This window comes from Phalaenopsis equestris, unplaced genomic scaffold, assembly GCF_001263595.1.
Source record: "Phalaenopsis equestris unplaced genomic scaffold, ASM126359v1 Scaffold000036, whole genome shotgun sequence".
Lineage (NCBI taxonomy): Eukaryota > Viridiplantae > Streptophyta > Magnoliopsida > Asparagales > Orchidaceae > Phalaenopsis > Phalaenopsis equestris.
In genome coordinates, this window is record NW_018164478.1 from 5341183 (window position 1) to 5360405 (window position 19223).

The following is a 19223-nucleotide window of genomic DNA, read 5'->3' on the forward strand; positions in this document are numbered from 1 at the left end:
GCAACTCCCGCTAACCCCACTAGCTGGTGCACGTTGAGCTTCTTTCCTTTTTCTTCTTTAGGGAGAGAGAGAGAGAGGAAGAGAGTACCAAATAGAGAAAAATGGCGGCGTGGAATTCCGTTTATCTTGAAGTAACGTACCAGGTACTCGGATGGATCGCGTTCTTCGCTTGGTCCTTCAGCTTCTACCCTCAAGTTCTCCTCAATTTCAAACGCAAAAGGTCGGACTAACTGTCTTCATTTCTGCCCCTTGAAAGAAAGATCAAAATTAGATGATTCTGTTTTTTCAACTTGGTTTTTGTGCTTGTGATTGAAGCGTGGTCGGATTGAACTTTGATTTCTTGGTGCTGAATTTGACGAAGCACTCCTCATATCTGATTTATAACGCCGCGCTTTTCTTTAGCCCTGTAATCCAGAGGCAGTACCGTGAGAAATATGGATATGATGAGGTTGGTAGACGCTTCATTTGATTCTCCTTGTACGTTATTTCCTCGATCCCGTTTACAACTAGTGCTGGTTCTCTTCATTTTTGAAAATTTTCCTTCTATTGGGAGAATAAACTGGGTTATTGTGATATCTCTTATAGCTATGTGGGATGAGCTTCTTTGGGTTTTCATGATTTGAATCTCGTAGGTAATGATTAGTCTATTGTTCCGATATCTCGTTATGTTTAATATGATTGCGGTAAATTGTGTTTGTTTAATTCTTTGATCAAACCATATTTTTGGCCTACTTGGCACCGAATTTTGTATTTCAGTTTTGGCACTCATCGGATTCTCTGGAAATTATCAGATAGTTGCTTACACTGTATCTTATCTATTATTGTCCTTCTTTGATCAAACCATATTTTTGGCCTACTTGGCATCGAATTTTGTATTTCAGTTTTGGCACTCATTGGATTCTCTGGAAATTATCAGATAGTTGCTTAACACTGTATCTTATCTATTATTGTCCTTTTTTTTGTTGATCCTGACATGCGGATTATAATACCTCATACCTAGCCTAGATATAAAAAATAATATCCTCCCTATTCTATTGTTAAAACTTCTGAACATGTTATTTGCTTCATTAGGAGGGTATCAAAGACCTAATTTTCATCTTCTATTTGTTTGAAGATGGTTGCCATATGTCAATTTGCAGCATGGAGAATCTCTTACGTTTAAGCATTCCATTTATCATAGTGGTATTGTAAAAAAAAATTAATAAATAATAACAAAAAAAAGCCTCATGTGAAACAAGCATAACATCTTGTATATAACATCAAATCTCAGCACAGTGAAAGTAACTATGGATATAAATATTGGTGAACTTGAAGGAGAAATGTGGGATAAATTTCTATCAAGCGGGAGCTTCCAAACCACAAGATTATTGGACAAACAATGTTTTGGATTCAAGAAGCATAATAACATTGTTTGCCTAAAGTTATGATAAAAACTGATAGGTTTATCATTTGTGGACTTAGGTATTGCAAGACCTCACTCAACCCACATGGATTATTGAGGGGTGTCATAGAAATGAGACTCTGAAGGCAATTCCTAAAAAATCTATTGATTTTGGTTTATTTGGATTTAGATGTTGATTAGGGTAGGTTTAGTTAGGCTTTGTGAGTTATGTGGGACTCGAGAGGATACAGAAAACTTGGTGTTTGATAGCTTAGAAAGAGGAAGCCAATATCATATTCTAATCTCTGAACTAAATGTTGTAGGTTATTCTTGATTATCATGTTTTGTCATTTAATATCTTTAGGCTAGAGTAATAATATATTTTTTTCCAATATGCTTGCCAAAACTCTGCTTTTATCTGTGCTGTCTGACTCAATGATTTTGATTTCCACAGATGATTCCTGTGGCAGCAAATGATGTTGCTTTCTCAACACATGCAGTTTTATTGACAGGATTCACCTTGTTCCAAGTTTTGATATATGACGTGAGTGCCATTTCCTCTCCCACTTCAATTCTCTTACCTTTTATGAATATTTCATTTGTGTATAAAAGTTTTTAATAATTGCTTTGACTTTAATTTTGCATGTACAGAGAGGAAATCAGAAGGTGTCAAAGAGCTGCATACTGATCAGTTCCGTTGCCTGGGCAGCTGCTTTAGTTTCCTTAATTGTTGCATGGCCTAAGCATTCTTGGCTATGGCTTGTTTCCGTGTTCAAGTAAGCATTCTTCTTCCAAAATGGTGATCTTTATAATTTAAAATAATTAGTAATTATTTGGGTTTGATAACCTCAAGGTTTTTCATTCTCAACGAATGCATACCATTTAGTCGCCATTTGAGCAATTGCTTTACTTAAGGCATGGCAAAATTATTTAATTACTTTTTGGAAATTTTGCATTTTCAGCACCTTACAAGTTATCATGACAGCGATTAAGTACATCCCCCAGGTAAGGCTCTTGTCATTTCAAGGAAAAAAAAAAAAAAAAAAACTTTTAAAAATAAGGCTCTTTTGCGTTTTTTCAATTAATTTCACGAAAATCTGTCTTTATTTTCATCGGTGCTTCACATCAAACAATGATCAGTGCACAGTTAATATATTTTTATATAAATTGAATAGTTTTAGTTGTTAGTTATATAATGAAGATCATGTCAGTGATAATGACTAAGAGATTTGCGTTTGTTTCTTAGCTTTAGGTTTGTTCATTTTTGCCTGATACGGTTTCAATCTTCGTTCAGTTTCGATTAGCTACTATGAAGGATTAGGGTTGCTGGCTTCTTTGTTTAAACAAGTTGGGGTGATAGAATTTACCAGTGGAATTTCTATTGGGATCTTATATGATGGTTGCTGCTGGATTTATCCATCAGGCATTAGGAATTGTTTTTGGAACTATTCATTTAGTGCTGCTAATTCAAATCATGGTTTTGATTTGATGTGCTATTTGATTCGAGTTATATTGAGCACATGTTAGGATTTATTGTTCTGCACTCCTTACAATTCCTACTATCAGTGGATATTTTTTTATGATTCCTATAGCTTGTGCGGTTCCTAGGTGCATGTGAACCATTTATGGTGTTGTGCTTGGTGATTTTTGTTGGTTGAGCACACGCGTATGGATATATACTTGCTTGGGATTTTGGAATTTTATTGGCTTCTAGGATTAAGGTTTATGTCCCGTGTATTCGGCTGTAGATAAGAATGTTGAAAGTGTTGTGAGTTTTGTGTAATTAGAGGATTTTATTGGGTTGTATACTTAGAGGATTTTATTGGATTTATTTGTTACACTGTAACACCAATTTAATATGTTGAATGAAATAGTAAGTTTTTTCATCAAATAATTCTTTATGGTATTAGAGCCGGGATTGTGCAAGGCTCCGACTGGCTAGGCTGGGTCTTCGGCGGTTGGCTCTCGTGAAAAGGAAAGGAGCGGTGAGGCTTGCACGTCACCGGCGGAGTGAGGAGTTTGGATCGAGCAGCAGTGAGGTTCGATTCCTTGCGCGCTGCGATTTCTTGTGTGCTGCGATTCCGACATTGCTTCCCCCGCTGGCACTTGGCGCGTGAGCAGAGGAGGGTGAAGGCTTCGGGCAAGAAGGTCGCGGCCACTCTGTGCGAGGCTCGGGTAGAGAGGCTCGGCATCTTCGTGCGGACTCGGGAAGAACATATCGCGGTACAGGGAGGAAGAAGGATTGCGGGACTGTATGGTCTAAGAGTTTCAGAATTCCTCTATCGTGCATGAGACAGACAACATAGAAGAAGATGGCAGTGCGACACTAAATAAGGTGTTTTCGACGCTGATTTCGTGAATAGAGGTGGAGCATGACAAAAAAGGAAGGTAGGAACAGTCGTGTGTTTGGTTCGCGTGAACAGGAGAGGCAACAGTGAGGATTAGGACTTTCAGAATTCTTTTGTCATGAGGGTGTCAGAGAGAAACAGTGAAGGTTTTAAAGCTTGTATCAAGGTCTTTTTTGCCTTGTCTGAGTGATAGGGCTTCTGTTGCTACCTCGCTCTCTTCTTTGTGTGATCTAAATATGGATCCTTTGATTGTGGATGCCTGTTGACGGAGATATATGGGAGCTAAAGGATTAAAACTTCTAGGGAAGATGGATCCTGAAGTTCTGAAGGTCTTGGTCGGGCACATACAAGGAGCTAGTGTCTTGACGAGAGCCACTGCCTCAGTATGTGTTCCGAATCAACCGAGTGGACTTCCAGGAATGCGATCAGCTTTGGTTGTCTTGAGCTCAGGTAGGACATGTGCTCAGGGAGAGACCCATAGATGCTACAACTGCTCAGAAAGGATTAAAACTTCTAGGGAAGATGGATCCTGAAGTTCTGAAGGTCTTGGTCGGGCACATACAAGGAGCTAGTGTCTTGACGAGAGCCACTGCCTCAGTATGTGTTCCGAATCAACCGAGTGGACTTCCAGGAATGCGATCAGCTTTGGTTGTCTTGAGCTCAGGTAGGACATGTGCTCAGGGAGAGACCCATAGGTGCTACAACTGCTCAGAAGTGGAAAAACTGAGCAATACGCGTTCAAATCTACCCAAAGAGAGAGGGATGTGTGGAAGTGGACAATCTAGAGGCAGTGGTCGTAATTGTGGAAGCCAAAAGAGTAAAAGAGGGGGCTATCACGCAAGTGCGATGGCAGCAGAGAGCGAGGGAAAAATAGGGGTGGTCTTTACCGATGAGGATTACGAGTTACTGGAGATGTTGAAGAGGAAGTAGAGAGCGACATGTGATGTCACTTAGGATGCATCCACTTTATCATCATCTAAGTGAAACATTGCTAGCTATGCTCATTAAATTAAAGATGTTCGTGATACACTTGTTCTTACCTCTATATCCATCAAAAGTTCACCATAATGAATAATAGATTATGGTGCATCTCAACATGTGAAAGGTGCTGCTAGTGAGTTCTCTTCTTATACTCACCTAGTAATTTTAGAAAACATTCAGATTGTTGATGGTTCAATACAACTTATGGGCGGTAAGGGTACAATGAGTTGTATTAATTCTATGATTTTGTCTAATGTTTTATATGCTTCTTTCTTTCTAGTGAGTTTTTATCTAGTAGTGTCATTATACTCCAATTAAAATGTGTTGTTTCATTTGATATTCCAAAAGTAATTTTACAAGAGAAGGGGACTGGCTGGAAACTTAGGACTGACACATGGCATAGTGGACTCGATAGAGAGGAGATGGACTCAGCCTTTGCATCCATGGTTGAGAATGTTGGAGCAATAGGATCTGAGAGGAGTGTGGAGGCTATGTTGTTGCTACATTATAGACGCATGGACACTCTTCGTTCATCCTATTAAATCATTTGTATCCATCCTTGTATGAAAAGGCAAATTAGGAGAAATTGGTGTGTGATGCTTGTGAGTTTGACAATCTCACTAGAAGCTCATATATTAGTTTTGGGAATAGGAGTTCCGATATGTTTGATTTGATACATTTTGATGTATGGGGACCTTGACCTAATAGTTTTATGAATGATTATCGTTATTTTGCTACATTTATTAATTGTTTTTCTTGTGTTAACTAGATATACTTGATGAAACAGAAGAGTTAGGTGGTTGTTTTTTTTAAAGATTTTCACAAGACAATCCAGACCCACTATGGGGCAGTTGTGAAGCATCGAGAACTAATAATGAGACAAAATATATCAACAAAGCATTTGAGAACTAGTATCAGCTCAAGGGATACAAAACTAAACCACATTCTCATACACACCAGCACATAATAGAGTAGCAGAAAGGAATAATCGACATCTTTTAGAGGTAAACCGAAGCATGATGATGACATTGAATGCCTCAAGGTATTTATGGGGGGCAAACGGTGTTGACAACCGCTCAATTGATTAATAAGATGCTCTCAGAAGTGCTGGAGTGAAAGTCTCCTTTTCAGATGTTGAAAGAAGACAATAGTGATATCCTTCCATTGAAGGTATTTGAATATGTATGCTTTGTGAAAGACAACAACCATCTATAGGGTAGTCAGATCCCAGAGCCGTGAAATGTGTGTTCATGGGTATTATGCTACTCAGAAGGGTTATGTTTGTTGGAGTCTGATTGAGAAGAGAGTCTTTGTGAGTATGGATTTGTTATTCAAATAGTTTGAACCGTACTATACTTTGAAGGTGAATTCACCAATCAACGACTCAACAAACACTAGAGATATGAGGCAAGAGAGAGTGAGTAGTAGTGATGATGGAGTGGTACATGTGGGAGCAATGTCATGTCTTGTGATGTGGGATGAATCCATAGGTGGTGTGATTCAGGTTGAAGGTGATTTAAGGGTGTACATATGGAGATGCAGATTGAGGGAACATAGTCTGCAATGCCAAGAAGTCTCGTCTCTTTCTTTCTCAACTCTTAAGACATCTACACCATCCACATTTGATTCAATACTTACAGGTGATATTATTCCTCCCCGGTCTACTCCTGCCCCCCAACGTAAAGGAGGACCTCCCGCAGCAATGCAGGACATGATCCATACTATTTTGGTTGGTAACTTGACGTTGCAAACTTTATTTCTTATTCTAACATCTCATATTTGCATGGAACTTTCATTACATCATTGGACTCTGTCTCTATACCCAAGTCTTGGCAGGTTGCTAAAGAGGATCCCAAATAAAAAACAATGGTCATGAAAAGCTTGGAGCTCTTGATAAAAGCCGAACATGGGATATTATACCACTACCAGCACGTAAGAAGACATTTGGGTGCAAGTGGATCTTCATTGTAAAGAAAATTCTAGAAGGGGGTGAAAATGTACAAAGCACAACTAGTGACAAAATGATACAGTCAGACGTATGACATTGATTATGACGAAACATTTGCTCCAATTGTAAAGATGAGCACGGCGAGGAAACTAGCTTCTCTGGTAGTGAATGGTGGATGACTCTTCCAACTAGATTTGAAGAATGCTTTTCTTAATGAGGAGTTACTGGAGGAGGTATATATGGATATACTATCAGAATTCAATACATCTTAGCAGTGAACAAGGTGTGTGGGCTCAAGAAGTCACTGTATGGCTTGAAGCGGTCCCCTTGAGCATGATTTGACAAGTTTAGAATGACGATGGTTGATATGAGATATCACCAGATCAATGCAGACCACACGGTATTCGTTCGGCAACATGAAGGCCACACTACCATACTTGCGTATGTGGATCAAATAATCATCACTGGTGATGATGAGACAGAGATTGCTCAACTAAAGGGAAGATTGAGGAAACAATTTGAGGTAAAAGATCTGAGACAACTCAGATATTTTCTTGGGATTGAAGTAACCTATAGAACTAAGGGGATGGTCCTATTCTATAGAAATTATGTACTGGAACTTCTCACGGAGACATGTATGTGGGGATGCAAACATGCAATCTCTCCAAATAATCAGAAGATCAGACTCATTAAAGAGTCAGATGAATCGGTTAATTGTGAGAGGTATTGGAGGCTGGTGGGCCGCCTAATCTAAATTGTCACACTCGACCCAATACCTTTTTTGTAATAAGTGTGGTGAGCCGCTACATACATGATCCAAGAAAGAGCCAGATGGATGAAGTGTATCAAATTCTGAGGTATCTGAAGAGTGTACCAGGGAAATAGTTGATACTTAGGAAGAATGGGTATCTAAATATCTGCTTTTGTGATTTTGATTGAGCAAGTTGTGATGATGACAAACGATCCACATCAGGATACTACATATTTGTAGGTGGCAACTTGGTCTCGTGGAAGTGCAAAAAATAGTCAGTTGCAGTAAGATTAACAGCAGAGGCAGAATATAGGGTCATCCATTAAGAGGTGCTGACATGATGTAGCTGAAAGACTTGTTGGTTGAACTTAAAGTGGATCAGGGAACTTAAATGAAGTTGTGTTGTGACAAGAAGTCGGCAATCGACATTGCTAACAACCTGGTTCAACACGATAGAACTAAATATGTGGAGATTGATAGGTTCTTCATCAAGGAGAAGCTGGATAATAGAAGTCTGAATAATGGATTGTTGGAAATAAATCATGTAGCTATTGGAGAGCAAGTGGCTGACCGCCTCACCAAAGGACTTGGTTTAGTGGAGTTAGCTTAGTGAATATCTTTTGCCCATCTTGCAATGGAGTGTTGTGTTATGTGTAATAAGAGGGTTTTATTGGATTTATTTGTTAAACATTGTAAGGCCTATTTAAACACATATGTTGAATATAATAACAAGCTTTTTCATCAAATAATTCTTTAGGAGTTTTCAAATTGTTATCAAAATTAAATTTGGGATTAATTCAAACACAGTTAATTTTTTGCAAACTACATCCTTTAGCTAGAGGGTGAGGAATATGTCCTGAAGCATGTAATTTTTCACTTTTGGCCAACTTAAAATTTGTTTTTTAATTTTCAATTTTGTGAGTGTAAGTTGAATACTTGAATCCTTTTGAGTGCGTTACAAATGTGACATCTAATATCAGGGAAACTTATCTTCCTGTACCAGTATGAGGGCATAGTTTTTCTTTTCTTATCTTCATTCGTTCAAAATTTTGTTTTTATTTCATCCACATGGCTTGATATTGGTTTGATAGATTTTTTTTTCAAAATTTAACACATTGGAATTCCTATTTGGAAAAATCACATCGAACTTGCTGCTGATTTATGTGAACCTAAATCCTTGCTGATTTTCTCGGATTATTTTGTTCATTTTATCTAATTGGCTTTAAGTTCAAGTATTGTTTATTTATATTTAAAGAAATTGAATAAATCGGTAACGTGCGATATGTAAATCCTCATTTCCTTTGTATATAATTGTAATGTACATCATATTAAATTGTACACCTGAGTTGCCTTCATCATATTATATGACTAATATGTTGTTCATAAGGATACAGATGTACTACAACAATCTAAGTTTGTCCAACACCATCAACAAATTTCATATTCTTTTATGATTTAAAGCTTTTTAATATTTGCCAGGGCTGTCAAATCAGATTCATTGGTCGGGTTCGAGTTTGGCCCAAAATTGACTCGATTTGAAAGCGTTCAATTCGAACACGACTCTAATATTAATTGAATCAGAAAGTTTGACCTGAACCCAACCGGCCATCATCCCGACTAAGCAGAATTCGACTTATTTAATATATGTGGAATAGTTACTTGGGTCAAATTCGGGTTAATTTCAAGTCAAGTTCAAATCAAATGTTGGTTAGCAGGTTATATTTAGGTCAATTTTGGTTTGGCCGACCCAAAAAATTAAACTATTTGGAACTTTAGACTTGAACCCAACCCAAAATTTAATTCGGTCAATCCGAAATTGGATTTTATGAGCCAGGTTCGAGTCAAGTTGGCATGTGGGTCCATTTTTTATACCCCTAATATTTGTGTCCCTAATATTATTGTTTATCAGCATTTCCTCTTGTTTTGAATATTTTTTCAATTTTGATAGCATTTAAACCTATATAATTGCCTATCTATCTTATTTTCATTCATTGTAGGAAATAATAAGTTGGGCAAGTGTTATAATTCTTGTACGGTGTTTGTGGTTTTTCTAAAATTTCACGAGGTATTTCAAATGTCGAGACCTGCCGCTGTTTCATAAAATTCAAAAGTAAATTTTTCACAAAAATGGGATTAATACAACTTGTCATGCATGATTAACTCAGGAGCTCCTTAATCCATCTTTTTTAATTTTCTTTTTATGCATCTAGATGTGTTGATCACCAGGGTTGCTATTACAGGCATTCATGAACTTCAAACGCAAGAGCACAGTAGGATGGAGCATTGGGAATATTTTGCTTGATCTAACTGGTGGACTGCTCAACTTTGTCCAAATGTCTGTTCAGTCTATAGACCAAAGTATGCCCAACATGCTTTTAAATAAGAAGCTCCAACCCACCCTTTTAATCTTTTATTTTGAAATTCTGTTCTCATTAACCTGTTCTTATTGTTGTACAGATACATGGGTAAACTTCTACGGCAATATAGGGAAGACCCTGCTTTCGCTGGTACATAATTCTCTATCTCCCTCCTAAAATAATCACCACTACCTTTAAGATCCATTGACGATTCTAATCCTCTAGTAAAAGACAAGTGAATTAAGAGGGTGATTCCATTTAGTTACTAAGATTAATGTTCTTTTCAATCCAAATCAACTGATTGAGTAAATGAAACTTGCAAAGTAGCACCGTGATTCTCTCTTGGAGTTTTTTTTTTTTTTTTAATTCTAACCTATTGTGCTTTTTTTTTTTTTATCTTAAATAGGAGGTTGTATTCTTTGATATCCTCTTCATACTACAGCATTACGTGTTTTATCCTGTCAACAAGAACGAAGAAGCTGCCCAATCAGTTTCTGATGGACCTAACGCTCCACTTATTAATTCTCCGGAGGACTCTAAGGAGTCCGCTTGAGAAAAAATTATTGTTCGTGCTTCCACACAGCCCTGTGATAAGGTAACTCAAATTTATATTTCAGCACAATTATTTTTCCAGCTGTAATATATTAGGAAGACGTTAGCTTCTTCATTGTTCCCTTTTTTTTTGTTTGATAAGGCAGAAGTACCCCATTCACGTGTACAAACTTTGCGTTTTTATAATAAGAATCATATCTTCATCAAATATGCCAAATATGTATTGCTTCAAATCATAATTTAATAATGCAAATAAAAATAAAAAAACAAATGCGACCACAAATGATCTCTTTGTTGGCTGGTGCGAGGGATGTGCGATCGTGTTATATTTGTTCTAGTGATACATAAAGATGAAATTGAAGGTTTTAGGGGAATGTTTTAAAGTTTCACATAGAGCCATTAGTTTTCAAGAATTGCACATATTTCCTAGAAGTTTTGGCTTTGCATGCATAATATGCTTTATAAATGGCAGGAAGAAACGGAATCGATGGGCAATGCTCGATAAATTTGACTGTCAAATGCATGAAATTTAAGTGCATGCACGTAATATGTAGTGGTGTAGTTGAGATGGGGAACAAGCTTCAGTCAATTACTCTACAACAGATTTTTTTGTGTTTTCTTCGTGTAAATTAGGCTGCGTTGGGGATGTACATATATTTGGGATAAGATTAGCATTTGAATATGACATTTGAAAATTCTTCATTTATTTTCCACTAATTTGTGCAGAAACTTAAAAACATATATTTTTTTGTACCGCATAAAATGAATTTTTCAATATCGTATCAGATTTGAAAGACTTAATAAAGTGGTTTGAGGAAATTTTCATTCAAATACTAAAACATGAAAGTAATAGAAAAGGGGCATCTGCATCTAATTCCATGTTTACACTTCAGAAGGCGAATTAGGGGCTAATTGATCATGGAATCGTCCCCTTTTGAGCCTAATTTGATCTGGAGTCCGCTGTAACACAAGAATAAATAAATGTCATACCATCCCCGTACAAAAATAAACTTAAAATTAATTGGACTGAATACATGTTGATTTAATTCAATTTAATAAGATTTTTATTAATTTTATTCGTGAGCTGATTGATATGAATAGGATTAAATTCAGGGCTGCACATGATTTATCATGCGTTTTCAAATCAAAGTGAAAGACTAATCTTCATTTTATGATCTATACAATTTATTTTCTATTTTATGTTTGTGGGCTTAATATATATATATATATATATATATATATATATGCCATTCATTTGTATTTACATATTCATCACCTAAATTTTATTTATATTATATTCTATTACCCTTATTACATTAAAATGCATGTATGAAAAATTATGTTTTATTCAAGAAAAATTAATAAGAGGAATACTTTGATGTCATTTTAAGAATTCAGACATTTGATATGTCACCGGAAAATCTAATTGATGGGAGCATTAACTTGATGCATGTTATATAATAAATTCTTCAAAAATAAATTCATGATTATTCAAGCGTAGAATTCAATAATTTTAGAGCTAAATTGAATATATCAATCATAAGAACCCAACAACATTGAAAGTGATTTGGCCTAAACTCAAACGAGCTCAAATCAAGCATTTGATTTATGATTAGAAACCTTAAAATATTAATTGAAATGTCAGATTATTTCTAAATATAGCATGCTCATAATAAAATTGAGTATTTTGGCTTATAAGTAAGTTAAAACAATCACACTCTCAATTCCGATGTCATTAAGACACTTAAATGTAAAAGCAGATTTATGATCAAATGAACTATGCACCAAGGGAGTGTTTGCGTAAATTTATTAAAAAAATCTTTTTCAAATCTCTATAAATAGAATCAAATTTTCAATATGGGAGGTAGGAAGAAGCTAAGAGCTAAGTCTATACTTTTGGAGAAAGTTTGAAACCTATGACCAACAACAATTGTTGTATACCACCACTAGTGGTCGTTGCTACCCAATTGCTGCCCTGTGATTGTTGTAGCCCAACTACTAGCTTGTGAATATGAGCTCGATTATTATCCTTAGACTATTGTTTTTCTATCTTTGTAGCTTAGTCCAAATATTGTCACCTCATCTTCTCCATACAAGGAAATGAGTGGATCTCTATCATTTCAAATACATAGTTTTACACCAATTAATGGATTTTATGGTCTGATACATATATTAACATGCCTCATATGCCTAAAAGGCCCATCTTCTCTAAATTACAACTACCATATGTTGACTACTAAGGTGACTTGTCGATCTCACCTACCTAAGTGCTAGTTGTCATGTATCGACTGTCAGATTGACCTGTTGAAAGAGACCTACCAACCTTCTTAGTGAGTGTTCAACTGACCACCAAAGTGAAGATCATCATTGAAGAGCGAACATACATCCATGTTTATTTATGACCCATCCGACACTCACACCACTATCTTTCAATTGGGACATTGTGGACAGACTTCATACTGTATGGTCTATAATATTACATTCTTTATATTGTTTCCTTGTACAGTTCTATGAGGATTGAGAGCCATCTAAGAGTTTATAAAATGAGAGAGGCTCTCCCGCCTTAATTGGAACGACAGACAAACCTCTGAATCTGGATCCTCTCCTTCCATCTCTTTCGTAAAAATTGGAAGCTAGGGTTTGGAGAGCACGTGTCCATCCTTCTTCATCTCTCCCTTCACAGGTTTTTCTAAGGTTTTGTGAGCCCACAAATGATATAAGGTCCAATGTCCTTAGATGATTCAACAATAGTAGAAAATTCTGCGAAGACCAGGTCACATAGTCCTTTTCCTTCTTAAGTTTTTCATATAAAAATCTTGCTTATAACATTTTTATCTGCATTTGTATGCTATATATTCCTATTGAGCTAAAGTTTAACTTTTCTAGCATTGAGAGTATTCTATCATACAATGTTATTATATAAATAAATATTAAAGTTAAGAAGTTAGTTTTGTAAGTACATAAAAATTATGTGGTGAGCATATAAATCTCCCTTTAAGTTTGATGTGTCATCAAGAAATTTTATCATTTGACACGAATCTTACAACATTATTCGAGTAAGAAACATTGCAACAATCTCGCAACATTATTCGAGTAAGAAACATTGCAACAATCTCGCAACATTATTCGAGTAAGAAACATTGCAACTTAAAATTAAAGATCATCCAAAGTCTTGATTTCAATAATTTTATAATCAAACTAATTGTCTCAACAAGATGAACCAGATGATCACAAAATTGGTCTTAACCGAGTCTGATCAAGTCCAAATCCAGAAATCAAAGCAGTTTTGAAAGCTTCAGTTCTTTAATTGCATGGTCAAATGAGCTCAAAAGTTAACATAATTATAGTCAAATTGCATGTCTCTATTAGAGGAATTTAATGAGCATAAGCTTGCTTAAATGTCATTAAGGTCCTCAAATCATTAAACAATTTTTTATAATGAAGGAGGATTAATATGAGCAATTCGATTAGGTGCTTATGAGAGTTATTTGTCGAATGAACAAAATGCCTTTCCCCCTAGAGACTATAAATAGACCTGCTTTTTTCACTTGAAAAAATAGAATCAAATTCCAGTATAGTTCTGAACTGAAGACCAAACGATAACATCCAACTTTTATAGCCGCCGAACACAACAACCACTGGACGTCAGCTGCTGTCGATTACTGCTGGCGTCCCCTGCTGACTGTCGTCGATAAACTTTGTTTGCTAACAAAGTACCCTAAATACGACGTAACAAATAACATCTTTTTAAAGATATAACGACAACTCTTGGCTACAACTATTTATGATAATTGCATCAAGACTAATTAGTTGTTCCTAACACCTATTTTTATCCTTACATTACATACCTAGAAGTGATGTCTTTGGTGTAAAATAATAAACTCGAGAAAATGGTTGCGACCACCAATCAGTGCAGTTCCAGTTATGGCCTATGCGGCTAGTGTGCTTATGTGCTCAGTTACTTTTACATCTTCTCTATATATACACCCTTAGTTCTTGCAACAACCAACTTCGTTTTATGTGTTCAGTTACTACTACATCTACTCTATACAACCTTTCAGGACTTCTGACGCTTTTGCAACTACTAACTATGATCTATCTAGCCAGTTACTAATGCAGCTTCCACTATGGCCTCTGTGGCTAACTACCACTCTTAGTGTTACCAGTTATAACTTATGTGGTAAGTTACTACTATAGTTTCTCACCACAGCCTCTGTGGCCGACTGACACATTTACAGCTACAAACTATTATCTATGTGGCCAGTTACCACAACAATTTTCCACTATAGCCTCTGTGACTGATTGACACTCCTGTAACTACCAATTATGACCTATGTGTCAACTATTACTACAATTTCCAACTACGATCTATGTGGCCAATGATGCTATTGACATGACCAACTACGACCTATGTAGCCAACTAACACTATTACACCTTACAACTATGACTTTTGTGGCCAATTACTATAACTTCTAACTATGACTTGTGTGACCAACTAACGTTATTGCATCTTCCTACTACGACCTCTATGACCAACTGATGCTATTGTAGTCATCGACTACAAACTATATGAATGACTTACTCTATTACAACTTCCAACTATGAGTCTATGACTTTTGTAGTCAATTGCCACTATTACAACCATCACCTACGATCGCTATAGTCAACTACTGCTATTTCATCCACCGACTACTCATCATGATCAACTACATCAGTTGTAACTCAATTACAACTATTATAGTTAAACCACAATTATACATGTGTGATTATTAGTTTTTTATTTCCATCTTCTCTAATTAAAGAGAATAGCCGATCTATGTACTTAAAATTACTTAGTGGATTACTTTGTCTGGCTATACCTCATGGGTTTTTTCATTTTGAAGCATTTTTCATTATAAAAAATTTTAGTACCTCCTCTTGCTACTTTGTTATTATATCCAAGCGCTGAATTTTCGTGCAACACTAATACATTAAATGATGATTTTACTGCTTTGAATCTCCCGACAGGTAGCAAAGCTAAATACAAATTTAAATTGAACCAAGCAAAATCTAATCACACTTCTATTATTTCATCGTCAAATTTGAAAAATGGTAGTACCAAAGTGGGCTAAACATTTCGGCTTCAGTTTCTAGTTTTGACAGCCGGGATAACTTGGAATCCACTCAATTCATCCTACCCGGTCGTCCCGTCCATATTATTTTAATGCTTTCACCCATTGACCACTACTCCAATTATAAAAATATTAGAAACTAGACATCATTTCTTGCCTTGCAAGAAAAATATTAAGCCAAATAAAGCACAAAACAGAGCCAGAGGAAGAAGATTCCCAACAACGCAGTCTCTTAAAAGCTTGAAAAAAATGAGAAGAGAAGGTCGCCAACACGGCATGGTCCTCACCTTTCCAGTCGAGCCCTTGCTGTCCGGCGATCTTAGGCCCATATTGAAGAAGGTGACCAATCGAGTTAATGGGCCGTTTATCGGAGGGATTTATGCAAAGGTTCCTTCCAAGCCCACTAACAGCTCGACGTACACTAGCCGCTGTAGCCGGCTTAGGTGCCGTGGCTACCACTACCCAAGGTGAGGCCGAAGGCCAAGGAAACCACAAACACAAAAACAATATTGCAGACTTTTGTTTGGAGAGGGATTGCAACAGGAATTATGAGGCATCCGAATTGAACTATGATTTAGATGGTGACGGTGACTTGGATTACGGTGATGACTCGGTGGCACGGGGTGGTGGACCGTGCCGATGATGTTGTTTGTCATGAAAGTGGTGGTGGAGATTGTGAAGATGAAGGATGGGTATTGGTGTAGGGCGGAATCAGAATAATGAATGTCAAAGTGATATTTTAGAAGCATAAAAAAATGATATTTCAGATTGGACAAAATATTTAGTTATCTACCCGAGACTGCCCGTGTTGGTGGAAGTAGCATGAGTTGCCGGGGAAGTTCTTCTCTGGTGGTGTTTTTGGTTGTTTTATTTTGTGTGTGTCAAGATATCAAATTTTATGGGATGCTTAGTTGCAAGAGCATTTTGGCTGTCAGCTAAAAGCTCACACTAACTTCATTCCGATTAGGTAATTGTCTCTTTTGGACTTTATGTACATAACTCACATATAAAATTTTTATATTAAATAATATAGCACTTTAATTATTATTAATTTTTAATAATAACATTTGTCATATTTTTTATCACAAAGCTATTGTGAAGACGCTGACAACCATTGATCTAACACATAAGTTTATTATGGTTTTATAAAACTAATAAGAACAAGTTCACCACGCAGACCTTTTTTAAATGAATTTAGCTAAGGATTTACGTCCGACTTCCTTTTGTGATGTTTTTTTTTTGGGCTGATATGGGCTCTCCTTTGCACAAATGTCCGCCCGCATGTGTCATTTTTCCTAATATGACATCACACGGTTCAGGAGGAGACAAAAAAATATATCTAAGCATTATAATGCACTCATGAGCGTATCCCCTCATAATCTCATAATGAGTATGCGTGCCTCCTAGTGGTGGTTCATTAATTTATATATCCGCATCCGCTTTGTGGCATCTTTATGTCACTTAGCACCACGTTATAAGCAGTTTGCGCTAGCACTTTCCGCATTTATGTGTTTGCTTGTATAACACCTTGCATGTCTATGAATTGCTTGCTTAAAGTCCTTACATTTGGATTAGTGTTCTCATACACGTACTCCTCGCACTCACATGTCATGCAAATGGATAACCCGTAATCGAGCCACTATGTTGTGTAATTCCCTCCAACGGGAGTTACATCCTTTCACTTCCTATGAAGTTGTTATAGACTTTTGTAGATGACCCTCTGGGTCATTGTTTCCACGACTCACACAGCCTCTGGGTCACTACTTCCACGGCACACCCACCCTTTGGGTCGCTATCTCCATGGCGCACCCACCCTCCGGGTTACTGCCTCCATAACACACCAACCCTTAGGTCGCTGCCTCTACAATACACCCACCCTTTGGGTCATTGCGTTCAGGTCACATGCACCCTCCGGGTCACTACCTCTACAACACACTCTGTTTTCATTTGTGTTGTATGTTTTGCATGCATCATTCAGCACTACCAGTGCATTCTTCACAAGTATATAGATTTTATTCTAATGGCAAATAATTTTCATTTTGCAATCACTATGAATTTGTATGTGCATTTCTCTTATTGTCTTGATGATGAATCTGGTTAGCTGAGTGAACGATTGTTGGTCACGATAAGGGAGTGAATATTGCCTATGGGTATGCCTTAGTGGGCCAGTACTAGCTACCACGCCATGATTAGCATGTGTATGTTCTGCTAAGATTCTAAGGGTTTAATAGATGACACTTAGGTCTTCTATTTTTTTATGAAATATTTTAAAATTATAAAAATCTATATTTTTATTACTTATAAACATGATATTTTAAAAATCTATTTGAAATTTACTTGCATACTTAGTTTAGACCATACATTAGGCCAAATTTTCAAAATTTTTTCAAAATTTGCATCTAATGAGACCTCTTAGAATCCTTGGATTTTCAAGATGGGGCCAATGACAACGACCCTGTTAAAACATATGCTAGCCTTCTGACATAACCCTGAGCTTGCTTAGATGTAGTGTTAGGACATTATGTTAGATGGTGTGCTAGGCTAAGGACTAGGATGCTTGGTAGTATTTGTGGATGTCCTAGCTATATTTCTCTCTTGGTTTGGTTGCTCTAGTATGACATCATCTTTTGTGTTTTTGGTGTGCTTGCATGCTTACTATTTCGATGTGCATGGTAGTATATTAGGCCGGTCTTTTTGTAGGGAGTCATGCCTAAAATACACATCACACATGTAACAGTGGGGAACAATGTAATTATTTATATGCTGACCCTTTGTTGCAGGTGCTACTTAGCTCCTCCATCCAGACATAGCTCATATGCATTGCATGTTTGTTGGCTTTCCTGCTAATGTTATTTTCATGGAGGTCAAGTCATTTCTTACTTTCCTTATATGCTTTTTGGAGTCATTAAAAGAGTCTATATTAGAAATAATGTACGGGCACTGATCCCGATTTTTTGTATGCCTTCTTACGGGCAAACTCCACACCAAAAATAGTGCCGACAATGCCAAAAACTTGGTTCGTTATTTTATGAATAAGAAATTGAAGCAATTTATGTTGGGATTCTACGCAAGTATACATATCATTGTCAAAGTAATAATGAACTTCTATTTAAGCCCCAAATATCACTATTTAAGCCCCAAATATCGATCCCACAAAGAAGGTGTAAATTAGCAATGATAAATTTTACCACGAAATTTACAGAAAATCAAATGAAATCACTATCACTAATTTCGAATGTTGATATGTTAACCAAACTAAATTACTTAACTATTTGCAAAACTGAAATGTAAATTTTTAATAATAATAACTACTAATCTACTAACTATGTTTATGTAATGAATGATGAAGGTTTCTAATATGTGAAAGCATCTTTCCCACTACAATGAGTTTTTTGTGAAATGAGATGAGATAAAAATTTATAATATGTATTATGCCAAATACGAGCAATTTTAATTCTCTACCTGATTCAGTGTTATTGAAAATCTTTGGCTAATCTTAGGTTTAGTCCCTAAATTCGTGGCTATGCTAGGAGGATATTGGCTCCGACTCTTAAGCTCCCACTTCCCTTCACTTAAAGGTTAACTCTCACTTTAGTTTTTAAACATTAAGACCAAATTGGGGATATTAGAATGTGATCTCACTCTATTGTAGAACTCATACTCCATTTCCTGGATCATATGTTTCACAACATAATTTAACAATTCAATTGGTCAGATCAAAATGTAATTTAATTTTGGAGCTGAAAGATCATCACAATTTATTTTATATTTTAATATCGGCAAATCATATTAT

General features: G+C 36.4%; 1 protein-coding gene across 3 annotated transcripts; it reads left to right on the forward strand.

Annotated features, from left to right (window-relative positions):
- Positions 1-10978, forward strand: LOC110018841 (cystinosin homolog). 3 transcript variants are annotated; one of them, XM_020716300.1, is made up of 9 exons: positions 1-220; positions 316-448; positions 1836-1925; positions 2033-2157; positions 2344-2386; positions 9650-9767; positions 9867-9916; positions 10173-10361; positions 10791-10978. In XM_020716300.1, exons 1-8 carry the CDS (start codon positions 102-104, stop codon positions 10317-10319), a joined length of 825 nt encoding a protein of 274 aa, XP_020571959.1. In that variant the 5' UTR covers positions 1-101; the 3' UTR covers positions 10320-10361; positions 10791-10978. The 3 variants fall into 3 exon arrangements, with proteins under 3 accessions (XP_020571959.1, XP_020571958.1, XP_020571957.1); XM_020716299.1 differs by lacking the exon at positions 10791-10978 and adding an exon at positions 10461-10503; XM_020716298.1 differs by lacking the exon at positions 10791-10978 and having other exon boundaries at positions 2-220; positions 10173-10526.
- Positions 10979-19223: the final 8245 nt, after the last annotated feature.